The 27,088-nt window shown below is 43.6% G+C and overlaps 1 protein-coding gene across 1 annotated transcript in view; it reads right to left on the bottom strand.

Annotated features, from left to right (window-relative positions):
- Window positions 1-27,088, bottom strand: part of ADCYAP1R1 (ADCYAP receptor type I) — a 126,482-nt gene that overhangs the window by 31,905 nt on the left and 67,489 nt on the right. Inside the window, exons 3-6 of the mRNA XM_087712387.1 lie at window positions 23,227-23,323; window positions 10,257-10,364; window positions 1,742-1,777; window positions 864-902 (exon numbers count right to left, since the gene is read on the bottom strand). Coding sequence (XP_087568513.1) covers window positions 864-902; window positions 1,742-1,777; window positions 10,257-10,364; window positions 23,227-23,323 — 280 coding nt within the window. The remainder of the gene's footprint in view (window positions 1-863; window positions 903-1,741; window positions 1,778-10,256; window positions 10,365-23,226; window positions 23,324-27,088) is intronic.

Raw genomic sequence — 27,088 nt, 5'->3', positions numbered from 1 at the left:
GTCCCAACTTAGATACAAAAGCTTCTGGGTGCCTTTTTGGGGGCCAATAACCAGGAGATGGTGAGTTCTAGTCCCATCTTAGGCATGAAAGTGTTGGGTGACTTTGGACCACCAGAAGACAGTGAGTTTTAGTCCCAACTTAGATACAAAAGCTTCTGGGTGCCTTTTTTGGGGCCAATAACCAGGAGATGGTGAGTTCTAGTCCCATCTTAGGCATGAAAGTGTTGGGTGACTTTGGACCACCAGAAGACAGTGAGTTTTAGTCCCAACTTAGTTAGAAAAGCTTCTGGGTGCCTTTTTTGGGGCCAATAACCAGGAGATGGTGAGTTCTAGTCCCCACTTTAGCCATGAAAGCCAGCTGTGTGACTTTGGGCCAATCACCAGGTGATGGTGAATTCTAGTCCTGCCTCAGGCATGAAGAATTTCTATCTGAATTTTAGATATTACTTTCCTATTCATTTCTAATGTTGAGGGTCCCTTTCTCAAGTGGTTTCTTTGTGCTAGTCCTTCTCTCTTAGCCCAATCCAACTCACAGGATTGTTATGGCAGAGAAAATAGGGGGAGAAAGACATATTAGGCACATTTACTCCTTTGAGCGCCTTACGAAGTGATGCAGGCAGGATTAAAGAATCTAATCAATAAAATGAAACGCCGTATATAACATTGGGCACGGCTCACTTAACAACCACGTCACTTAGCATAGGAAGCTGTCCTCTCAATTTTGATCATAAGTCAGGGGACTACTCATATCATGGAGAGTAACCATTTGGGAAGCAGACTCTCAACACTAGAAACGGTCAGGAAAGCAATAGCTGAAAATAGGAATCCTTCTTGTTTTCACCTCTGCTAAATCCATTTCTTACCTGGAAATTGTTCCGAAATCTCAAATGGTTCAAGCTCTCCTACAAAAAAAAAAAAAAAAGAGAAGATAGAGGTTGAAATCCACTTTAGAGCAGGCAGAGATAGTCCCCGATTTATAACGGTTCATTTCGTGACACAAAGTCACAACAACACTGGGGGGATGGGGAAATAGCTTATGACCATTTTCCACACTTAACAACCATTGCAGCCTAATTTGGCGATCAAAATTAATTGGGAATGTGATTAGGAAAATATTAGAATGTGCAGAAATGAATAGATTAACACTTGCTATAAAAGAGAAAGAACAAACTGAATATTCTATGACATGGGGTTTATTTTATGGATGGTTGGAGAAATGAGAAATAAATAAGAGATTATTAAAATAAAGAATATATGTTAAGATAAACAATATGATGATGATTACATATAATTGCTAAGCTGACCATACTCAATATAATATTATATTTTTATTAGAGTATATGTTAAGAGGGAGAAATGAATAGAGTTATAATGCTGATTATTAATAATGTAAGATTAGAGAATTATCATCAATGTAATGAACATTTTAAACTTTGATTGTAATTGCACAGACATATTTGTACCCAGATGACACACTGTTTAATGGAAGAGGATATGGTCAAGTTAAAAAAAATTAATAAAAATAAATTAAAAATAGTTAAGATGCTTGGGCAGTGATTTGCATTTATGATGCTTTTAATACTCTTTACGACCTTCTGATGAGCAAAATCAATGAGGAAGCCAGATTCACTTAACAACAGTGTTGCTGACTTAACAACCACAGAGATTTGCTTAACAACTGTGGCTAGAAAGGTTGTGCCATGGGGAAAAATTCACTTAGCAAAATGACATAATGTCTTACCTGGCTGCGCATAGGCCATGCTGTTCACATCCCAACCTAATCAACACAGAAAAAGAAAAAGAGGTTTAAAAAAAACGTATATATTCTTTCATTATTACATCATCCCTTTTCAATTTCTTCCCTTGCATGCAATTTTTGTACTTATTATATCTTCCTAAATTCCCCCTTTCTACAGTATTCAGGATCTTAGTTGCGTACAAGCAGAGGTATATGCATTTAGAATGGAACAGAACGGAACAGAAAACAGAACAGAACAGAAAACAGAACAGAACAATAGAACTGGAAGGGACCTTGGAGGACTTCTATTACAATCCTCTGCTTAGGCAGGAAACCCTAAACCATTTCAGACAAATGGTTGTCCAATCTCCTCTTAAAATCTTCCAGTTGTCATTATCATCTTTTAATGACCCCATAATCCTTTGAGGGGTGGAGTCTGGGCAACTGAATGGAGCTAGCAGGAGTGTTTACTGGCCGGATGCCTTCCTGTTGCCAATGCGGAGTTTCGTTCGGCAGATATATTCTCATTGTGCCCAGAGAGAAAGAGAAATATCTGCTTCTACTTAGGATTGAACTCACAGCCTTCTGATTGTGGGGCAAGAGCTCCACCTCCAGGCCACTGCACTACTCCACCTTCTTAAAATCTTCCAGTGCTGGAAGTTTAATTAATTAATTAATTTAATTAATTAATTAGAATAGAGCTGGAAGGGGACCTTGATGAGTTTCTGTCTTTTACAAATGTATACAAATAATCCTCGACTTACAACCATTCGTTCAGCAAACATTTGAAATTACAACAGGACTAAAAAAAAAAAGTGACTTACGACCCATCCTCATACTTATGACCATCTTAGCTTCCCTGCTGTCACAAGATCCACATTGGGATGCTTGGCGCCTGGGGATGCATTTATGACGTGATCGCCCTCTGCAATCTTCCCAGCTGGCTTCTTGCAGGCAAAGTCAGTGGGGGAAGCTGGATTCGCTTAACGACCATGTGAATCACTTAACAACCATGGTGATTCACTTAACAATTGGGCAAAAAAGGCCGTGAAATCAGGCACGAATCACTTACCACTGCCTCGCTTAGCCACAGAAGTCTTGGTACCAATTATGGTCATAAGTAGAGGACTACCATTTTTTTTTCTGGTGGGACAGAGTGGATCGATCGATCAATCAATCAATCAATCAATCATAAATACATAAATAAAATAAATAAATAAGGAAAACCCTCAGGTTTAAAAGAAAGAAGCATACACATATAACGTCTGAGGGCTGGTCATAACCATCATTTGTTCAATGCCATTGTAACTTTCAGTGGTCAATGAATGAATGGTCATATGTCGAGGAGTACCTGGATCTGAGCTCATTTGGTCACCTGCAGCACTGGCTATTTATTTTTCATTTTCTCTGTTCTCCCCTTTTGACTCTGCAGCCCATATCAGAATTATTCAAGGTCTAAATTCCAGTTCTATTCTAATTACAAGTAGTCTTACGACTTACGACCACAATTGAGCCGCAAATTTTTGTTGCTAAACGAGACAGTTATTAAATGAATGTTTCCCCATTTTACAACCTTCCTTGTTACAGTTGTTAAGTGCATTTCTATATTTGTTAGGCTGTTGTTAAGCAAACCTGGCTTCCCCACTAACTTACTTGTCAGAAGGTCGCAAAAGGGGATCGCGTGACTCCCCCATCCCCCCCCCCCAGGACACTGTGACCGTCATAAATATGAGTCAGTTACTATGTGTCTTAATTTTGTTCACATGGCTATCGGGAGGCTTCAACAGTCATTTGAACAATGGTCATAAATCACTTTTTTCAATGCCATTGTAAGTTTTGGTGCCTGCCGGCGGCCAGCAGAGCTGGCAGGAGATTCGGACAGTGAGGAGGGTTGGGGAGGAAGATTTCTATTTGTATTTGTATTGTATTTTATTATTTGTATGCCGCTCTTCTCCGGGAGGACTCAGGGCGGCGAACAATTCAAGGGGAAAAAAAAAAGGGAACATAAAAAGACAAAATACAAATAATAAAAGTAGACAACAGTCGCACAACCATACATGTCGAGAGGGGAGGGGAACTCATCACCCCCAGGCCTGCCGGCAAAGCCAGGTTTTGACGGCTTTTCGGAAGGCCTGGAGAGAGGTGAGGGTCCGAATCCCTGAGGGGAGCTCATTCCAGAGGGCCGGAGCTGCCACAGAGAAGGCCCTCCCCCGGGTAATAGCCAGGTGGCATTGGCTGGTAGATGGCACCCGGAGGAGGCCAACCCTGTGAGATCTAATGGGTCTGTGGGAGGTAATTGGCAGCAGGCGGTCTCTCAAGATGGGCCAGTCCTGGAGTCTGGGGGAGGCTCGGATGAGGGCTCTGTGTCGGAGGCAGAGAGGGGGCCAGGGCCCTATGCCAGTTATCAGCTGCCTTCAGAGTCAGACCTCAGTGAGGCAGAAGAACAGCTGGAGCCTGTTCCCAGGGTGTGCATGCGCAGAGCTGCCAGATGAAGGGAACAGCTAAGGAACAGAAGTCAACTTGGGAGTAAGGCCACAGGTGGACGGTGAATGGCCCCTCCCAGAGGGAATAAAAGAGGAGCAAAAGGGGAGTGGAGTTTGCAGGAGACTATTAGTTCACTTAATTGGTTCGTGACCCTCCGAGACTCCTTCCCAAGTTCTGCAGATATCAGCCTGGCAGCTCTCCAAGCCAGAAAACTTAGGTTAAGGAAGAAGGGACGACTTGGGAGTAAGGCCACAGGTGGACGATGAATGGCCCCTCCCACAGAGAATAAAAGAGGAGCGACAGGGGAGTGGAGTTTGCAGGAGACAATTAGTTCATTCCTGCATTCTTGCCAAGTATTGCGGTGCCTGAAAGATATCAGCCTGGCCACTCTCCAGGCCGGATAAAGGCCAGTAATTGTGACCTATCTTGAAAGTCTGTGGGAGGGGAAAGACTTTTGCTGGAGAGGAATTCACTGTAAATTAAATAAAAAGGGGTTTATCGGGAGGCAGACTCGGCTTCTTGCCAAGCCTAGGTCAGAACAATAACTCTGAATGGTCACTAAATGAACTGTTGTAAGTGAAGGACTACTCGTAGCGCTTATTGGCCACTTATTCTTGCCTCCTACGGAAATTGCTTTCTTGGCAACCCCCGTATCTGACCTTATTCGGGAGTGTTAAAACAGATCCAGAGAATCACAATGGGGACGACTGAAAGGCTGCAATTTAAATCCTCCAAAAAGAGATTGAAGGAGCTGCGCCTATTCAGCCTTGGAGAGAGAAGTTGGAAGAGGATGATGAGGCACAAATATGAGGCATAACACAGGCACAAAGTTCAACATCTGATTCCAGAAGTAACGCAAGGCACGCATTGAGGGTTGTTCTATACAGAATACCGGATGGGGTGAGATGGGTGAAGTGGAATGGAATAGGAATAGGAAGGGAAGGGAATAAAATAGAATAGAATGAAGAATGGAATATGATAAAATAGAATATAGAAATAAGAATGGAATAAATATAATATAATAATAAAAATACAATACAATACAATAATAATCTAATGCAGTGTTTCTCAACCTTGGCAACTTGAAGATGTCCGGATTTCAACTCCCAGAATTCCCCAGCCAGCATTCGCTGGCTGGGGAATTCTGGGAGTTGAAGTCCGGACATCTTCAAGTTGCCAAGGTTGAGAAACACTGATCTAATGGAATGGAATGGAAAGGAACAGAATAGAATATACTTAGAGAACAGAACAGAATATGGAAATAAGAATAGAACAGAACAAAGTAGAATAGAATAAGGAAAAATAGAATAAAACAGAACAGAATACGGTTGGAGATCTTCTACTCTAACCCATTTTCACATACTGCCTATGCTCACTTCAGAGGGGTCCATTAAAGAAGAAGAAAATATTTTGTCTCTTTGGGCTAAGTTAAAGGGCATCATAAATGAATATACAGAAATTCTCAGTTTAGCAATTATGAACAGCCATAAATGACTTGTAGTGCATCCTTTTGCCACTAGGTGGCCGTCTAGATTCTTCTCAAATGTTGACCATCTCTGCAGAACAAATGTATCCAAATATAACTGAGATTTATTTGAACTTCTATAGTCCCCCCAAAATACTCAGATTCCCCAATTCCACTATTTCCTCTTGGAGATAGAAGTTCAGCTTCTTCTCCAATCCCTGGTTAATTTGTATAGCCAAGCTTTTGGAGAAGAAATACTCTGGAAGCTTATAAATAAACTCACCAATGGATCCATTCTCGGAAAGGAGACCTATAAAACCTAGAAACGTTTTGCAAAGTTCCTGCGAAAGATGTTTCTCCTTGCTTGACATTGCAAAAGAGCTCTCAGCTCTGCAACACTCCAGAAAGTTTGCAAAGTCCTTCTCCAGCACTGGAATGGTAGAATGCCCAGGTAGTCCTCAACATATAACCATTCACTTAGTGACCATTTAAAGTGAGCCAAGGTGGCGCAGTGGTTAAATGCAGCACTGCAGGCTACTGCTAGATCAGCAGGTCAGCGGTTCAAATCTCACCGGCTCAGGGTTGACTCAGCCTTCCATCCTTCCGAGGTGGGTAAAATGAGGACCCAGATTGTTGGGGGCAATATGCTGACTCTCTGTAAACCGCTTAGAGAGGCCTGAAAGGCCTATGAAGCGGTATATAAGTCTACTGCTATTGCTATTAAAGTGATAATAATCCTGCTGCATCTCCACTTGGACCTTCTTTTTATGTATCTCTCTCTCTCTCTCTCTGCAACATACAGATATTCCTCAACTTGCTACACTTGTTTAATGGCTGTTCAGAACACTGAAAAAGTGACTTCTGACCAGTTTTTCAAGCATACAACTGTTGCAGGATTCCCCAAGGTCATGTGATCAAATTTCAGACACTTGGCAATCATATTTATGGCAGTTGCAGTGTCCTGGGGGGTCACGTGATCCCCCCCTTTAAAGCCTAGTTGAAAGTCTGTGCTGACAGTTCCACTATCATCCCAGTGCTGAAGAAGCCCTCCATCAAGGAACTGAATGACTACAGTCCATTTCAGTGGTGGGTTTCAAAAATTGTTGGAACCTACTCTGTGGGTGTGGCCTCCTTTGTGGGAGTGGCTTGCTACCCATGTGACCGAGTGGGAGTGGCTTGCCACCCATGTGACTGGATATGAAATTATGAATTAGTACTTAGGTCGGTCCAAGTAGCTATTCAGAAACTCTGGCATTGAAGCATGCAAGTCTTAAAGCTGTCAAGTTACAAGATCCTTGTCAGTGGTGGGTTTCAAAACAAATTTGGGACCTCTTCTGTAGGTGTGACCTGCTTTCCGGGTCCACTGGTGGAACCTCTTCTAACCGGTTCGGTAGATTTGATGAACCGGTTCTACCGAATAGGTGCGAACTGGTAGGAACTCACCTCTGGTCCAGTTACTCTAACATCTGTAGTTATGAAAACCTTTGAAAGGCTAGTGATGTCCCACTTGAAAACCATCACGGATCCACTGTTAGACACACACACACACACCCCGCAATTTGCATACCGAGCAACTAGATCGACAGATGATGCTGTTACTATGGCTCTGCACTGCATCTTACAACATCTTGAGTCTCCAAAGACTTACGCAAAGGTCCTCTTTGTAGACTTTAGTTTAGCATTCAATACCATCAGACCAGACGTTCTACTAACTAAACTAAATCAGCTAGTGGTACCTGAACACAAGCAGACCATAAGCTTCCTAACAGAGAGGAAGCAGCAGGTGGAGCTAGGCAAAATCACCTGAGATCCATGTACCTGTTCAATTAGCACAGGAGCCCCCCAGGGCTGTGTGCTCTCTCCTCTTCTCTTTTCTCTCTATACCAATGGCTGCATCTCAAAGGATCCATCTGTTAAAACTACTGAAGTCTGCAGGTGATACAAAAAGTGATTGGTCTCATTCGAGATCAACGATGAATCCGCATACAGACGGGAGGTTGAACAACCAGCCTCGTGTTGCGACCGGAACAATCTGGAACTGAACACACTCAAAACCATAGAAATGGTGGTGGATTTTAGGAGAAACCCTCCCATGCTACCACCTCTTACAATACTAGACAACACAGCATCAACAGTAAAGACCTTCACATTTCTAAGTTCTATCGTATCTCAAGACCTAAAATGGACACCTAACATCAAAAACGTCATTAAAAAAAGCATCACAAAGGATGTTCTTTCTGGGCCAACTCAGGAAACTCAAACTGCCCCAAAAGCTGCTGATTCTGTTCTACGGAGGAATGATGGAGTCTGTCATCTTGCACCTCCATCACTGTCTGGTTTGGCTCTGCAACCCAACAAGACAGACACGGACTTCAGAGGATGATCAGAACTGCAGAAAACACAATGGCTACTAACTTGACTTCCGTTGAGGACCTGGACACTGCACGAGTCAAAAAGAGGGCCGTGAAAATATCTACAGACCCCTCGCATCCTGGACATAAATTGTTTGAACTCCTACCCTCAAAACGACGCTATAGAGCACAACTAGACACAAGGACAGGTTTTTATCCCAAATGCCATCACTCTGCTAAACAAATAATTCCCTCACCACTGTCAAACCATTCTCTAAGGCTGCATTACTATTGCTATTAGTCTTCTCATCGTTCCTATCACCCATTTCCTCCCACTTATGACTGTATGACTGTAGCTTTGTTGCTTGTATCCTTACGATTTACGATTGATTGTTTCCTGATTGCTTATTTGTACCCTATGACTATCATTAAGTGTTGTACCTTATGTTTCTTGATGAATGTATCTTGTCTTTTTTATGTACACTGAGAGCATCTGCAATAAAGACAAATTCCTTGTGTGTCCCATCACACTTGTCCAATAAAGAATTGTGTTCTATTGGGTTCTATTCTATTCTGCAACCTTTTGACAGCAAAGTAAATGGGGAAGCCGGATTCACTTAACACAGTGTTTCTCAACCATGTCAACTTAAAGATGTCTGGACTTCAACTCCCAGAATTATGGGTGTTGAAGTCCAGACATCTTCAAGTTGACATGGTTGAGAAACATTGACTTAACAACCATATTTCTAAATTAACAACTACAGCTGTGGCAAGAAACATCTCAAAATGGACAAACTCACTTAGCAAAAGAAATGTTGGACTCAATTATGGTCATACCACAAGGACAACCTATACAGGCAGTCTTCCACTTACAGCCATCTGTTTAGCAACCATTCAGAGTTATGACCATTTGTCACACTGAGAACAATGACAGCATCCCTATAGTTATTTAGTCAAAATTTGGCCATTTGGTAACCAGTATGGATTTACCATGATTATAGGATTCTGGGGTCATTTATGGTTTCCTTCTGGCCTATAGCTCTTGCATCTCTTGGTGGTCTCCCATCCAAATTCAGGGAGTCCTTGAGCACAACTGGACCCAATTTTTGTTTTGTTGCTAAGCGAGGCAGTCATTAAGGGAGCTTTGCCCCATTTTGCAACCTTTCTTGCCACCGTTGTTAAGTGCAGTTGTTCAGTTAGTCACACGGTTGTTAAGTGAATCCGGCTTCCCCAATTGTTCATTGGGTAGGTTGCAAAACAAGATCCCACAGCAATTCACAATGGTCATAAACAAGAACCAGTTGCCAACCTTCCAAATTTTGATCACGCGATCTTGGGAACGTTGCAGCAGTTGTGAAAAACAGGTCGTAAGTCACCCTTTCCAGTGCCGCTGTAACTTTGAACGGTCACTTAAATGAATTGTTGTAACTCGAGGACTGCCAGTACTGAGAAGCTCTGAATTTGCGTTCCTTTTGCGAGGTCAATCGGAGTCAAGGAGCTTGCATGATGAATGACTTAAGGCTACTCCTTCCCCCCACTCCTGCTTCTACATGCCTTGGCTTGCAGTAACTCCAAATTTTCTTCTCTTGTTCAGAATAACTGGAGTCCAGGAGTTCAACCATCTTATTATTGTGGCCTCCAGTGGCCAGTAGACCTGGCAGGAGATTCGGACAATGAGGAGGGTTGGGGAGGAACCTGGGCCAGTCCTGGAGTCTGGGGAAAGCTCTGAGGAGGGCTCTGTGTCGGAGGCAGAGAGGGGGCCAAAGCCGTCTGACAGTTCTCAGCTGCCTTCGGAGTCAGACATCAGCGAGGCAGAAGAACAGCTGGAGCCTGTTCCCAGTGTGCGCATGCGCAGAGTGGCCAGACGAAGGGAACAGCTAAAGAACAAGGGTCGATTTGGGAGTAAGGCCACAGGTGGATGATGAATGGCCCCTCCCAGAGGGAATAAAAGAGGAGCGAAAGGGGAGTGGAGTTTGCAGGAAACAATTAGTTCGCTTTAATTGGTTCGTGACTCTCCGAGACTCCTTGCCAAGTTCTGCAGAGATCGGCCTGGCAGGTCTCCAAGCCAGATAAGGTCGGTGACTGTAAATCCTCCCTTGAAAGACTTTGCTGGATGTGAATGAGCAGAATTCGCAGTTAATTAATAAAAGGTTGGTTTTTTTTGACGAGACAAGGAGTTTGCTTCAGGCTCTCGGGAAGCCTCGGTCAAAACACTTACCGTAATCTAAATTAAAAATGGTGAAGAGAGCTGGGCATTTGACATAGACCACTTCACCCACCATGGCTGGTTTCCAGCAAGTGATGTTATCCCACATCCCAGCGCAACCTGTGGAAATAAAGAAACGGTTTAAAAACAATGCAGAAGACAGAGGGCAGAGAAAGTGTTCTTGAGCTTTTTCTTTTTAATTTATTTATGCCTTTATTACTTTGCAATTGCTCGTTTTTTTTAAACTTTCCATATTATTATAATTTTTTTTATTCTTTTTTATTCGTTTGCTGTTACTTCCATTTTATTACTCATTTATTAATCCATTGTTTTTAATTTATTTATTGTGTCATTTTTTTTTACTTTATTTGTTTTTATTTTATTTTGTGTTTTGTTATTTATTTGGGGTTTTCTTGTTTCATTGTGTATTCTTTTATGTGGGTATCTGGATCAACTTACAACAACTCATTTAGTTGCCATTCAAAGCTACAAGAGCTTTAAAAAATGACTTATGACCATTTCTCACGCTTACGACTGTTACAGCATCCCCATGGTCACGTGATCAAGATTCAGACCCTTGGCAACTGTCTCATATTTACGACGGTTGCAGTGTCCTGTGGTCACATGATCCCCTTTCACGGATTTCTGACAAGAAACTCAACAAGGAAGCCAGGTTCACTTAGCAACCGTGTGACCCACTTAACAACCGCATTGATTCACTCAACAAATGAGGCAAGAAAGGTTGTAAAATGGGGCAAAATTCACAACCATCTCATTTTGCAACTGAAATTCTGGGCTCAGTTGGGGATCATAAATCCAGGGCTACCTCTACTACGGTCGTAACTCAAGGACCTCCTGTAACAGAAGGAAGAAAGGGGTGACACAAAGCTTCAAGGACCTTTGTGAACTTCATAAACAACTTGGCAACTGTACACGTGTGGTTTTTCTGTTGTGGTATTTCTAGGATGTTTTTTTTTTTTTTTTTTTTAAATCTACATTCTGGAATTTTCTGCCTGTTTTCAAAAGATCGATTCCCCATTTATTTTTGGAGGAATGCACTCTGTCGCATGTTAAATTGATTGAGTTCCAGTTTTGCTGCTGGCTCATTCTCCTATTCAGACTGCCACCTAAAAATCAAACACCACCCTCTCCTACTATTAAAAATAAATAAAATTTCAGAGGCACCCCTTAGAATAAGGCATTATATGCCCTGATTAAGCACAGTGAATATGTGATTGTATAGAATGAAAATAATAATAAAATATATATAAAGAAAAAAAAAAAGAATAACGCATTCCAACAGCGCGAAGGCACAGTGGTTTACGGGAACTCAAGTTGCACACTCTAAAAATTTGAACAAGCACAGGAGAGGGGAGAGAGAGAGAGAGAGAGAAGCAAGATGGTTTTAATTGAAATTAGGGAAATGAAATTTGGGTGATATTTTCCCCGTGGATTTATCCGCGTCCCCTCTCTGCCCCCATCCGAAATTTATAATTTCCATAGCAACTTTGGGAGATGTTTTGATGGCCAAAACACGATTATGTAATCTCTGCACTCCTGCATTGCAGCAATCATGAAATGTATGAATGGGGAGCATGGCATTGTCTAAATAGCCTGTTTTCTCCAACGGAGAGTTTTAAAATGAGAAATCTGCTCTCTTGTTCCGTCTTCCCGTGGTGGGAAATGGGTGGAGGGCTCCTTGGTCCTGCCCTTCCATCCCATGCCGTTAAATCTATGTTCACAGATTGCGTGATTAGATGTTTATCCAGCTTCCATTACATTATAAGGGATGGGGTGTACATAATATTGCTTCCTCCTGCTATTTCCCTACAACAACAATAGCAATAGCAATAGCAGTAGACTTATATACCGCTTCATAGGCCTTTCAGGCCTCTCTAAGCGGTTTACAGAGAGTCAGCATATTGCCCCCAACAATCTGGGTCCTCATTTTACCCACCTCGGAAGGATGGAAGGCTGAGTCAACCCTGAGCCGGTGAGATTTGAACCGCTGACCTGCTGATCTAGCAGTAGCCTGCAGTGCTGCTTTTAACCACTGCACCACCTTGTAAGGTGGCTTGTGCTGAGACAGAAAGTCACCTATCTGGCTTTCGTGCCTAAGGCGGGACTAGAACTCACCGTCTTCTGGTGATTGGCTCAAATTCACCCATCTGGCTTTCGTGCCTAAGGCGGGACTAGAACTCACTGTCTTCTTGTGATTGGCCACCCAGCCGGCTTTCGTCCTAAGGCGGGACTAGAACTCACCGTCTTCTCGTGATTGGCTCAAAGTCACCCAGCCGGCTTTTGTGCCTAAGACGGGACTAGAACTCACTGTCTTCTCATGATTGGCCACCCAGCCAGCTTTCGTCCTAAGGCGGGACTAGAACTCATTGTCTTCTTGTAATTGGCTCAAAGTCACCCAGCCAGCTTTCGTGCCTAAGGCGGAACTAGAACTCACTGTCTTCTCGTGATTGGCTCAAAGTCACCCAGCCGGCTTTCATGCCTAAGGCGGGACTAGAACTCATTGTCTTCTTGTAATTGGCTCAAAGTCACCCAGCCAGCTTTCGTGCCTATAGCGGGACGAGAACTCACCGTCTTCTGGTGATTGGCTCAAAGTCATCCAGCCAGCTTTCACCTCTAAGGTGGAACTAGAACTTACTATCTCCTGGTGATTGGCCCAAAGTCACCCAGATGTTTTCATATTAAGGCAGGGCAACAACTCACCATCTCCTGGTGATTAAACCAAAGTCACCCAGCCAGCTTTCATGCCTAAGGTGGGGGACTAGAACTCACCGTCTCCTAATAATTGGCCCAAAGACACGCAGACAGCTTTCACGCAAAGGCGGAACTAGAATTCCCTGTCTCCTGGTAATTGGACCGGACTCACCCAATCAGCTTTCATGCCTGGTGTCTGAACTAGAACTCACCATCTCCTTATAATGGACCTAAAGTCACTCAACTAACTTCGGTCTTCTTTTGAGGCCATTTTTCGCCTTCTGGAGGTTTTCATAAAAGCCTCCAGAGGGCGAAACACGGCCCTATGAGCAAACCGGAAGTCTGTTCCCAAACTTCCAGTTTGCCCATAGGGCCGGTTTTTCGCACTCCGGAGGCTTCAGGGAACCTCCTGAAGCCTCCGGGGGGGCCTCAGGGAGGGGGAGGCTGGTTTCATCCTCCCCAGGCCCCTAGAAAGCCTTTGGAGCCTGGGGAGAGCGAAAAAGGAGTGCCAAAAGAGAGGGGGGGGGAGTGCTGGTCACCCACGTATGCGCACAGAGGGGAGAAGCATGCGCATGTGTGGCACGCCCGTGCACGGCCCCGCTGCGCTCTCCCCGCTTTTGGCACACGAGCCCAAAATTTTTTTTTCCACCATCACTGGTAGAGGTAGTCCTTGAGTTATGTCTATAAGGGAGCCTGCCGATCTGTCTTTATGACCTTTTTTTTCCAACGGTCGTTAAGTCTAAGCAATGGGACTTTGAATCTGGGTCATAAGTAGATCCGTCAGAACTTCAGAGAGTCATTAAATGTTCATATGTCAAGGAGCCCCTGCAATTTAGATAAAAGCACCCCTTTCTTTCATTTTCTGGTTGTCTTGCTCCTACGACTACTTAATCTGGATGTTTTCAGTGGATTTTTTTTTTTTAATTGTTTTAAAATGCTTTTTTAGTATTTTTAATTGTAACGCTAGTTTTGGAATAATAAGTCGTGCGGAGTCATAGAAAATGAATGAATGAATACACATGCTTCTTAAACTTATATAACAATTGAACCCAAAATTTCTGTTGCTAAGTGAGGCATTTGTTAAGTGAGTTTTGCCCCACTTCGTGACCTTCCTTGCCACCGTTGTTAAGTGAGTCACTGCAGGGGTTAAGCGAATGACATGCTTGTTAAAGGAATCTGGCTTCCCCATTGACCTTGCCTGCCGGAAGGTCTCAAAAAGTCATAAAATGGGGCAAAACGGACTTAACACATGTCTCGCTTACTAACATAACACTTGGGGTCCATTGTGGTCATAATTCAAAGACAATCTGTAAGGCAGAATTAGTTTGCCGTGTTGTGTATCTTATCTAGTCTGTCAGATATGGTTGACACTGTTTTCTAAGGAAGATGTGGAAATTCCATTGTGTGTGTGTGTGTGTGTGTGTTCTGAATATTTAAGTGTGTTTATTATTAAGTATTCTCTTCTGAAGAATGCTGGTGCTTTGGAATTAATTCAAATTATAAGAATTGTCCAGATATCACTGAAATATATACTGAATTTGCAGTGAAGCTGGTGGGCTTTTTGTTTGCTTGTTGGAAACTTAACGCTGTAAGACTGAATAATTCTATATTTTTTTCAGCTGTTTTGACAATTCTATTAAAGCTCCCAACACTTTAATAACTATGGGAGAACAACTTGCCGGTTTATTCCCTAATCTCTCAATTTGAGTGGATAACTTCTGATATTTCACAATTTTTTTCCCCCAGTCTCTTTTCAGCTATTCCACTTTACTATCAGTTGGTATTGTCAAATCTGTAAATTATCTGCTTTTTTTTCAACTACTGGGGATATCCCGCATGTTATGTCCTGGAGGTTGTGCTGTTTGAATTCAGAGGTCCCCGGACATTTTTATATGGTTGTTTTAAAGCACTTCCCCCCATCCTTGTTTAGAAAAGATGGCAAAATTCTATTTAAGAAGTTTTTAAGGTTGAGAAGATGGTGGAGAAGGGATGGTTGAGAAGGAAGAAGGATAGGGGAAAGGGAAGGAGAGAGGGAGGAAAAAAAGAAAGAAAGAAGGAAAGAAAGAAAGAAAGAAAGAAAGAAAGAAAGAAAGAAAGAAAGAAAGGGGAAAGGGAAGGGAGAGTGTGAGAGGGGGGGAAGGAAGGAAAGAAAAAAGAAGGAAGAAAGGAAGGAACATAAGAAGGAAGGATTGAAGAAAGATAAGAAGGAAGGAAGGGAGGGAGGGGAATGAGGAAGGGAAGAAGTGGTAAAGGAAAGAGGGAGGGGAGGGGAAGGAAGGAAGGGCTAGGGGAAAGAAGGGGGAGAGAAGGAGGAAGGGGGAAGGAAGTAAGGAGGGGAGGGAGGGGAAGGAGAGGAGGAGAGGGGAGGGGAGGAGAAAGAGGAAGAGGGATTGTCCTACCCATCTTGTCCTAATCATCAAAAATACAGCTAGGGCCAGGGGGAAGAATGATACAACCATCTTCCATTTTTACACAACTGTTCCAATACACACTATGTGTCCCTGTAGGACGTTAGCACCCACCTCCCTGCTAGAAGAATGAAATATCCTGGGAAATATTGAAAAGGCAGAATATTATATTTCCCTGGATAAGAAATGGTGAAACGTGTTTTTAGGCAGGAAGCAGGCTCACCCTTAATAGCCCCCACCTTTGTCAATCGGCCATTAAAAATACCTGAGCCAGTCTATAGCAGTTAGCAGTTAGACTTATATACCGCTTCATAGGGCTTTCAGCCCTCTCTAAGCGGTTTACAGAGTCAGCATATCGCCCCCAACAACAATCCGGGTCCTCATTTCACCCACCTCGGAAGGATGGAAGGCTGAGTCAACCTTTGAGCCGGTGCTATTAGAACCGCTGAACTGCAGAACTGCAGTCAGCTGAAGTGGCCTGCAGTGCTGCACCCTAACCACTGCGCCACCTCGGCTATTCTACATAACAAAGATCTCCCCCCTTCAGCTCCAGGGCGATGGGATTAAGGCATGATAGTATTACAGCCGTTTACGCATCTCAACCACAGGGCACTTGGGAAGAAGCAATGCTCAACTAAACTTGGATGCAAAGCACAGCCTTAGAGCAGTGTTTCTCAACCTTGTCAACCTGAAGACGTCTGGACTTCAACTCCCAGAATTCCCCAGCCAGCGAATGCTGGCTGGGGAATTCTGGGAGTTGAAGTCCAGACGTCTTCAAGTTGACAAGGTTGAGAAACACTGGCCTAGAGAGTTGCCCCTGCATGGCCCCCTGGGAGTCTGACAACCAATCAGAATACAAGCTCAAGATCAAAGGCCAGAGGGGGCATAAAACCAGTATCTCTGCCCTCTTTTCTTCTTCCCCAAACATCTGGAAGCATCTGGTCCCCCTTTTTCTGTTCAGGAGCTCAAGCCATGGGATCCCGTCCACCATTAAAACCATCTTTCCAAGCAGCCTCCATGTTTCCAGTGTCTTTTCCCCGCACTTGGAGATGCACCCAGAAGGATATTTAACAAGACTATCTCAGTGTGAGCCTCTTCCTGCTTCTTTAGCTTCCTCTTTTCTATCTGCCAGCAGTTTACTTGTTTGTTGCATGAAATAAAGTGATTTTTTTTAAAAAAAGGGAGAGAAAACGAAATCCTTCCGCAATCCTGACACCCAGGGGGCGTGAGAGAAAAAAAAAACCCTCTCGACCCCACCGCCCAGAACCTCCCGTAGGACATTTTTCTGATTCTTTCCCCCAAATCCCTCTTTTCTTTCCAGAAAACAACACGGACAACGAGCCAAAAAAACACAGCGGCGGAAATTCCTCCTGATGCCAATTGAGCTGAACTAGCATTTGCAGCCGTTACAACATGGAAGCGAATGAGGCCGGTTGCGTGGCGTGTGTTCGTGTGTGGAGATTAGGAGTCCCTTTTTTTTTTGCCAAGATTTTGGGGGGGGGGGGGAAGACAATTTCACAGATGTGAGTTTTGGAAAACGCTGCCTGCTCTGTGGCGAAGAGGGTCTAAGGCAGCTGTGCCTTGCTAGGGAGGGGAAGGGTGTTTGGCACGCTGGCTCGATGCTTCATTCGAGGGTTCGCCAGACCCTCGATGGCGAGATCTTATTTCGCAGAGAAGTTTTGCAACTCAGGGTTTTGTAACTGGGTAGCCCTGGGGGCTCTCTGAGCTTGGTGGTTTTCCTGCAGACGTTTCCCGACCCAACTAGGGAACTTCATCAGTGTTAGGAGGGACTGGGGTGTGTGGAGAGGAGGAGGAAGAGGAGGAAGAAGGTGGAGGAGGAGAAGGTAGAGGAAGAGGAGGAAGAGGAGGAGGAGGAGGAGAAAAAGAGGAAGAAGAAGAGGAGGAGGAAGAAGAAGGTGGAGGAAGAGGAGGAGGAGAACTGGGGAATCCTTGGTGCTCTCTGAGATCAGTGGTTTTCCTGCAGACGTTTCATGACCCAACTAGGGAACCTCATCAGTGTTAGGAGAGACTGGGGTGTGTGGAGAGGAGGAGGAAGAGGAGGAAGAAGGTGGAGGAGGAGAAGGTAGAGGAAGAGGAGGAAGAGGAGGAGGAGGAGGAGAAAAAGAGGAAGAAGAAGAGGAGGAGGAAGAAGAAGGTGGAGGAAGAGGAGGAGGAGAACTGGGGGATCCTTGGTGCTCTCTGAGATCAGTGGTTTTCCTGCAGACGTTTCATGACCCAACTAGGGAACCTCATCAGTGTTAGGAGAGACTGGGGTGTGTGGAGAGGAGGAGGAAGAGGAGATGGAGGAAGAGGAGGAGATGGTGGAGGAAGAGGACGAGGAGGAAGAGGAGAAGGAGAGGAGGAAGAAGGTGGAGGAGGAGAAGGTAGAGGAAGAGGAGGAAGAGGAGAAGAAGAGAAGGAAGAAGAAGAGGAGGAGGAAGAAGAAGGTGGAAAAAGAGGAGGAGGAGAACTGGGGGATCCTTGGTGCTCTCTGAGATCAGTGGTTTTCCTGCAGACGTTTCATGACCCAACTAGGGAACCTCATCAGTGTTAGGAGAGACTGGGGTGTGTGGAGAGGAGGAGGAAGAAGAGATGGAGGAAGAGGAGGAGATGGTGGAGGAAGAGGAGGAGGAGGAAGAGGAAGAGGAGAAGGAGAGGAAGAAGAAGAGAAGGAAGAAGAAGAGGAGGAGGAAGAAGAAGAAGGTGGAGGAAGAAGAGGAAAAGGTAGAGGAAGAGGAGGAGATGGTGGAGGAAGAGGAGGAGGAGGAAGAGAAGGTGCAGGAAGAGGAGGAGAAGGAGAAGGAAGAAGAAGAGGAGGAGGAAGAAGGTGGAGGAAGAAGAGGAAAAGGTAGAGGAAGAGGAGGAGATGGTGGAGGAAGAAGAGGAGGAGGAAGAAGGTGCAGGAAGAGGAGGAGAAGGAGGAAGAGAAGGAGGAGGAGGAAGAGGATAAGAAGAGAATGAAGAAGAGGAGGAGGAGGAACAAGGTGGAGGAAGAGGAGGAGATGGAGGAGGAAGAGGAGGAGGAAGAAGAGAAGAAGAGAACAAAGAAGAAGAAGAGGAGGAGGAAGAAGGCGGAGGAAGAGGAAGAGAAGGAGGAGGAAAAGGAGGAGGAAGAGGAGAAGAAGAGAATGAAGGAGAAGAGGAGAAGGAACAAAGTGGAAGAGGAGGAGAAGGAGGAGGAAGAGGGAGAGGAAGAGGATAAGAAGAGAACGAAGAAGAGGAGGAGGAGGAACAAGGTGGAGGAAGAGGAGGAGAAGGAGGAGGAAGAGGAGGAGGAAGAGGAGAAGAAGGAAGAGAAGGAGGAGGAAAAGGAGGAGAAAGAGGAGAACAAGAGAATGAAGGAGAAGAGGAGGAGGAACAAGGTGGAGGAAGAGGAGGAGGAAGAGGAGAACTGGGGGATCCTTGGTGCTCTCTGAGATCAGTGGTTTTCCTGCAGACGTTTCATGACCCAACTAGGTAATGGCATCAATGCTAGGAGGAAATGGGGATTGGGACGACGACGAGGAGGACTTGTGGGGTCCTTGGTGCTCTTTGACTTTGGTCGTTTTCTTGGAGACATTTTATGACGCAACCAGGCAACGTCATCAGTGCCAGAAGGAAATGCAATTTGCACTAATTTTATATTCAGGTGGTCCTCAACTTATGATCACAATTGGGCCAAAAATTTCCCTTGCTAAGCTGGATTCCATATGAATCACTTCAAAATTGCAGTGCTTGAGCAGGGGGTTGGACTAGAAGACCTCCAAAGTCCCTTCCAATTCTGTTATTCTGTTTTGCTTAACAGTCCGGCTCAACTCTCTTAACAACCATCATGCTTAGAAAGAAAATTCTGGCCTTAACTGCGGTCATAAATCTAGGCCACCTTATAAAGAATTGTTAATTCAAGGCTAACAGTTCATTTAGTGGCCATTATTGAGAAAAGTGACTTATGACCGTTTTTCACACTTATAACCATTGCAAAATCCCCAGGGTCATAGGATCAAAATTCGGCTGCTTAGCAACTGGTTCATACGAGGAAGCCAGATTCACTTAATAAACCGTGTTACTAACTTAACAACTGCAGTGATTCACTTAACAACTGTGGCAAGAAAGGTCATAAAATGGGACAAAACTCAATTAAAGAAATGTCTCACTTGAGAAATTTTGGACTTCCGGTTGTACCTCCGGCCCCCCTCGGAAGCCTGATCTGCAAGCTCTGCAGACAGCTCCGGCCTCTACCTGTCGGAGGGTCCAATGTTGGACCACAGCCCCCTTGAAGGGTGTGTGTGAAATAAGGTGGGACCTCCTGGAAGGTCGAGGAGAGCCGCATCTCTCCTCCCTGACTGGGAAAGCCCCCTCATCTGAAGTGAATGGAGTGTGTGAGTTGTGTGAGAAAGTACTTTTTATTGGAAGTTGACCCCAGAAATCCAAGGGGGAAGCATATTTAAAGCTATTTGTTGACGTTGCGAACGGACACACAGGAAAAATGCCGGAGAATTGAAGAAGGAAAAAAACATCTGCTTTTAAAATAATAAATAGAAACTTGGTTCCTCAAAGCTAAAAGACATGGTAGGGAGCATTTTAAAATGCTGGAATTAAAGTCCCAAATTTCTCTTTGCAAACATTGTTCAATTATTGGATTTGTAATTTAAGAATAATGTGAATAATTGAAAAAAATAATTGAAATCGGAACTCTTTAACCCTATTGCAGAGAGATTGAAGCAGACAGAAGTGAGAACATCATCCGCTGGCGAACAGGGAAATATGCAAACTTGGAAATAGCTATTCAAAAAAAAAACCCTGGAAATATCTGTTAAATACAGACCTACTCTAAGACCACTAGAGATCTGATTATTAACTAAGGACTTCAGTTAAGCCCCCTTAAGATCATTGAATATTGAATATAATTTGGGTAATTTGAAGAGGCGTGGATAACCTACTGGTGAATTCAAACTGTTTAGACTGACGTTTGATGAGACATTTAAAAGTGTGGCCTGGAAGTTTGGCTTTTTTAATCGTGGCACGACAAAACCGCGGTCCACTAAAGCGCGCCCGATTAAAGCGCATACCTGACGTCATCAGCAGCGCGACAAATACGACCGCGGAGAAAAAAGGGCGCTTTAAAAAGCGCTTTTAAAGCAAGCCGATTCACGTAAAGGTAAGGGTTAGGGTTAGGGTTAGGGTTAGGTTAAGGGTTAGGGTTAGGTTTAGGGTTACGTTAAGCGTTAGGGTTAGGTTTAGGGTTAGGTTTAGGGTTAGGTTTGGGGGGGTTAGGTTTAGGTTTTCGCGTTAATTTTAACTTTACCGCTCACAGCGTGATGTTTTCGTCGCACTGTGATGACGTCAGGTACGCGCTTTCGTCGAGCGCGCTTTAGTCTACCGCGGTTTTGTGGTGGAACCTTTTTAATTAATGAACTCTGGACAGTGGGCTAAAAAAGAGATTGACTAAACACAGACGGAAATGAGGAGAATTTAAACAGAATGGAGCTTTTTCAAAGCATTGAGAAAATATTTGACTTGTTCTACATTTGTTTCACAATTTAACAACTACTTTTACTCTTACGTTTTGATCTGCACACAGTGCTTTTCCCCCTCCTCTTTTCCCTTTTATTACAAACACCAAAAACAATGCTGTACTAGGTGCCAAATTTTATTAAGTGTCACCATCAAAACAAAATTCCTTTTCCTGCCTTCTTCTTCTTTACCTTTCTTATAGTATTTCACTATTATCAAGGATCTCTTTTTCCCTTTTTTAAATTTTCTCCTTCTTCTTCCTTTACTTATTTCTTTCTTTTATTTTATAGGATAACAAAACTTAATTTATGAGCCAGACTAAACGCTGCTGACTCCCCTCCTTTATTTTATCCCCTTTTCTCTATTTTTCTTCCCTTTTTTGTTATTTTTTTATCTTTTCCTTTTTATCTCCTTTTTTTTTAAACCTTCCTTGGGGCAATGTACAAAAGTAAGGCTGAGCTAGCTAAGCCCACTTATTATTATTAGCCAACAACAATTCTCTCCTGCCTATAACTTTTCTTTCTCCTATTTTGCAACTGCTCTGCTCCGCTTTATTTTATAAGATAACGAAACCTATCTGCCTGTCCCTGCTATCAGTTTCCACTCCTCCCCTTCCTCTTCCCACGTGTTTGCTTGTTTGCGTGCAGGCGCACGTTGGTTTATTGATGTGTGCGCTCACACCTGCCCACTCGCTAAAAAGGAGGTTTTAACCTCCGAAGTCCCTACCGCACACCTGGAATCATGAAACGCCCACTAGTGGGCGGTAGGGACCAGGTTGACGACCTATGGAATAGACCAAAAATTGGGAAATTTAATGCAAAGAATAACAGACAATGATCAGGACAAGGAAGAAAGAATGGAGCTACCAGAGGAAACAGAGGGGAAAGTGGAGAGAATCCGTCAAGAAGAAGATAACAAGGAGGAGATGTTGCCAAAATGAACAGTGATTTAGGAACTAAAAAAGGAGGGAAATAATGTAAAAGATTTAAAAAGGGAATGGGTGAAACAGGAAGAGTGGAATGGATAGTTTTGGAGTTAGAGAGTGGGAAAGGGTAGAGTTGGGAGGAAAAGTTAGATTGCATAGTCAAATAGATGAAAAGAAGGACTAGGGGAGACATGATAGCAGTGTTCCAATATCTCAGGGGCTGCCCCAAAGAAGAGGGAGTCAAGCTATTCTCCAAGGCCCCTGAGTGTAGAACAAGAAGCAATGGGTGGAAACTAATCAAGGAGAGAAGCAACCTAGAACTGAGGAGAAATTTCCTGAAAGTGAGAACAATGAATCAGTGGAACAGAAGTTGCCTCCAGAAGTTGTGAATGCCCCAAACACTGGAAGTTTTAAAGAAGAGATTGGACAAGCATTTGTCTGGAACGGTATAAGGTTTCCTGCCTAGGCAGGGGGTTGGACTAGAAGACCTCCAAGGTCCCTTCCAACTCTGCTATTGTATTGTATTACTGTATTGTAGAGAGAATTAAAGTCCTAAGGGACAAATATGGGAGGAAAACTAAAAAGAAAATAAGATTAAAGGTTCAGAAGCGGGTAAGAGATGAAGGATAAGGGAAAATAGAGTAAAGGAATATTTTTATGAATATACTTCAATAATGTGTATTAATATCAGAATTATACAGGTTGTATTTTTATTTTAGCAGTGTGATAGTTATCAGGATAATATTGTAATATGAATGGATGGGGAGGATGGGAAAAATAGGCTTTGAATGGTTAAATATGTATAAAAATATGAATAACAGTGGAAGGTTAGAATTTAATGGGCGATTGATTATATCAATCTAAACATGTGTATTAATAATAGCATTATATGGATTGAAGAACTGGAAAGAACATGATAAATACCCCAAATATATAAATGATTATGATTGATACTAAAACTGTATAAGGAGATATTGAAAAAAAGGAAGAATGAAGGATGGAACGTTGATTTAACTAAGGAATTATGAACAATAAAATTGGGAGGAAACGTGTTTGAATATTATAGCGATATGAAAGGGAGAAAAAAAGTTACAATAGGGATAGAAAATAGTGGGGAATAACAATAATTATATATTAATATGTTAAGATATACAAAAGGACAGAACGATGGTTCATAATAAAAGACATATATAAATAATATGGCAATGAAATGTAATATTTAGGAATAATAAGACTATGTTTATGTTTACTGAAATATATGTTACCCGGTTACCACACCATTCACGCATTGATATGTATAAAGAATATAAAAAATAAAAATTTGATTAGAAAAAAAGAAACAAGAGAAATTTTGGGCTCAGCTATGGTCTCCTCAGAGTATCTTCCTCGCTGATTTTGAGATCTGGCAGGATTTTACTGATTTGTGGCGAGTTCCAGCACATACCTGGGGATGATCCATTGCTGCTGGTCAGTTTCTGGATGTAGTCTAAACAGGCTTCTTGTTCCTTCTTGATGAAACAATCAGAATGCATGGATGAAGTCTGCAGGAAAGCATAAAACAGGCCAATGGTGAGAACCTTAGACTTCAGGACATTGGGGGGGGGGATTGAGGGTCAATGGCTGATTAGTTACCTGTCTATTATCACCTCTCTTTCTGTTTATCCATCTACCATCTCTCTCTCTCTCTCTCTCTCTCTCTCATTCACTCTCACTCTCTCACTCTCTCTCCATCATCTACCATGCTTGCCTGCCTGCCTGCTTGCTTGTCTATCTATCTATATCTCTATCCACCCATCCATCATATCTCTCTAACTCTCTCTCTTCATCATTTACCATGCCTGCCTGCCCGCCCGCCCGCCCGCCCGCCTATCTATCTATCTATCTATCTATCTATCTATCTATCTATCTATCTATCTATCTATCTATCTATCTATCTATCTATCTCTATCCACCCATCCATCATCTCTCTCTCTCTCTTCATCATCTACCATGCCTGCCTGCCTGCCTGCCTTTCTTTCTTTCTATCTATCTATCTATCTATCTATCTATCTATCTATCTATCTATCTATCTATCTATCTTTCTATCTATCTCTATCTATCTATCTATCTATCTATCTAACCATCCATCCATCCATCCATCCATCCATCCATCCATCCATCCACCCATATCTATCTATCTATCTATCTATCTATCTATCTATCTATCTATCTATCTATCTATCTATCTATCTCTATCCCATCCATCCATCCCTCTCTCCATCCATCTATTCATCCATCTATCTATCCATCCATCCATCCATCCATCTCTCTATCATCTACCTACCCTTCTCCCTCCCTGCTTGTCTCCTTCTTTCTTTCTTTCCTCCCTCCCTCTCTTCCTTCCTAACTTCAAAAGAGGTGGCTTTTGGGAGGGGAGGGAGTCTGTCACAACTTGGAATGGCCAGTAAACGAACGACCATTTAATTTTGCGAGGCTTTTCTCGGCATTGCTAATTTATAAGCTAATTACATTGCTTATTACGATATGTTAGACCAATTTTAGAGTATTCTTCAACCGTTTGGAATCCCCACCATATATCTGACATCAATAATATCGTGCGCATTCAGAAGTACTTCACGAGAAAAGGCTTGCCCTCTTCTGTACATAATACAAGCCCTGATGCTACTAGCCACAAAATTCTCTTAGAACTGCATTGCTTGCGGTCAGACCTGGGTATTGCATACAAAATTATACGCAGTAATACTTTGCCTGTAAATGACTTCTTCCGTTTTAATCGCAATAATATACGAGCGTCAACAACCGCTTTAAATTCAGTGTAAATCGTTCTAAACTTGACTGTAAAAAACATGATTTCGGTAATATAGTTGTCAAAGTTTGGAACACCCTAGCTCAGTGATATCTAACCTTTTTCTAATGCTGTGCAAAAACTGTGTGTGCATGCCCCCCCCACCTGCACATGTGCAAGTGACAACACCCCCACTCCACGCATGCGCGCATGACCTCCATGCGGGTAGGGATTTTTGCGCTCAGCAGGCTCCGGAGGCTTTCCTGAAGCCCGGAGAGGGTGAAAAACAGACTCAACAGGTCAACTGGAAGTTCGTTTCTGAAAACGGCCTCCTCTGGGCCTATGGAAAGCCAAAAATCAGCTGGCCCGCATGTGCATTTGTGCCAGAGATGAGGGCTGCCGGCATATATGGGTCTGCGTGCCACCTGGGGCAACCGTGCCATAGGTTTGCCATCCTGGCCCGAGCTGATTCAGTTGTCTCAGCTACAAATTTTCACAGTTTCTGTCACAAATGGACTTCCGTCAGTGGTGGTGTCCGGAAGCTGGTGCAACCGGTACAGTGCATCGGGGCTGTCTGTCCACCACATGAATGCACACAGCAAACGCGCGCAGTGCGTGCATGCATACTTACCACCTGCAACACCTCCACAATGCCTCCGTGATGCTCCAGCTGCTGGGCGGAGCATTGCACAGGCACCGTAGACTCCCTGTGCGCGCGCAGAAGCCCCAAAAGCTTCAAATACCAGTAAGGAGCACTGGTGGGCAGGTGGGCCCTCCGGAGCAATGTACTAGAAAGGTACCTGGTGCTCCCGGCATGCACTGGTCTGCCCGTACCGGGGTGTAGCAGTTGTAACCCACCACTGACTTTCATGGACCTTACTTCATACTTGTGGTCAGTAGAGGGGGCTTGCTTAAGTGCACGAATGTGCCTATTGTCCCTGCCGCTGTATTTTTTTTTCCTTTTATTCTTCTTCTCTTTTTTTTGTTTCACAAATTCCAATAAATAGATAAAATAAATAAATCATAATTCGGGGGCTAGCTGTAGAATGAGCTGATTGTGTGAAGAGTCCGGCTGCTATATCTCTTCCACATCGTATCTCCGGATTAAATGCACATCTGCAAGGGGACCACTAAAGCAATGTGGATATTGCAAGCAACTGTTTTCAAACCTTCCTCAATTGCTCTCTCCCTGGGCGACTGGAGCACCACCGTTCCTGTTTTCCAGCACAACCGTTTTGTGGCTTTAGAAGGACTTTACAAGAGGTTCTGATTTGACGCGAGATGCCTTCAGCACCGAACTGAGGAATCCGTCTCAATTTCCTCCCGAGAGAAATGAGCGAGAATTTGGTACAAAATTATAGCCAGCGCAGGCTAAGGAAAACCAGGAAGGTGCAAATCAAAGCAATGTTTGGAATCGGACTCTTTTGAGAGCCTGGAAAATACAGGTATTTTCTTCGTTCATTTTCTGAGCGTTCAAAGTTACAACGGCGTTGGAAACAAGTGACTTAAGACCATTTTTTCACACTTACGGCCATTGCAGCCTCCCCAGGGTCATGTGGTCAAAACACCCAGAATTCCCCAACCAGCAGGCTTAACAATTTGAGTATTTGAGTATTTCACTTAACAACTGTAGGGGTTCTTGCATTTAAGACCGTTGTAATATTCTAAGTCATGTGGTCACCATTTGTGTCATTCCCACAGACTTCCAACAAGCTAAGTTAATGGGGGAAGCTGGATTCGTTTAACGCCCTTGTGCTTCATATTTAGCAGTTAGCAGTTAGACTTATATACCGCTTCATAGGGCTTTCAGCCCTGTCTAAGCGGTTTACAGAGTCAGCATATTGCCCCCAACAACAATCCGGGTCCTCATTTTACCCACCTCGGAAGGATGGAAGGCTGAGTCAACCCTGAGCCGGTGAGATTAGAACCGCTGAACTGCAGATAACAGTCAGCTGAAGTGGCCTGCAATACTGCACCCTAACCACTGGGCCACCTCGGCTTCATATGGGTTCATTTATTTGTGAATCTTAAATTCACTTAACAAATATTTCACTTAGCAGTCCCAAAAGTGCTTTTCGGGGAGGCAACTGGGATGGGTTTAAAAAAAAAAAAGACGTTTTGCTTCTCAACCAAGAAGCTTCTTCAGCTCTGACAGGATAATGGGGAACAGAAGGATTTGTACCAGGGGTGAAATCCACTTGCATTTGCTATTGGTTCGGTAGCAATGTGAGATCCAATACACACTCGCTTCGCTCACATGTGCCATCGCTGCACCAGAGGTGGGTTCCTACTGGTTCGGACCAGTTTGGTTGAATAGGTAGTAACTCAGCCAGAGACGTGACTGTACCGATTCTATCCTGGGTGCCGCCATCTTTATTTTCTGTCTGCACATGTGCAGAATAAACTTCATGGAAAAAATGTAATCCCCCCCTTTTTTTAATGGTAAGTCACCTCAAGACTTGACTACTGTAACGCGCTCTACATGGGGCTGCCCCTGAAGAGTGTTCGGAGACCACAATTG

The sequence above is a fragment of the Thamnophis sirtalis genome, unplaced genomic scaffold, assembly GCF_051295495.1.
Source record: "Thamnophis sirtalis isolate CommonGarterSnake01/CBP01778 unplaced genomic scaffold, rThaSir2_p1.2 scaffold_4, whole genome shotgun sequence".
Taxonomy (NCBI): domain Eukaryota; kingdom Metazoa; phylum Chordata; class Lepidosauria; order Squamata; family Natricidae; genus Thamnophis; species Thamnophis sirtalis.
This window is presented reverse-complemented; position numbering and strand designations above follow the sequence as displayed.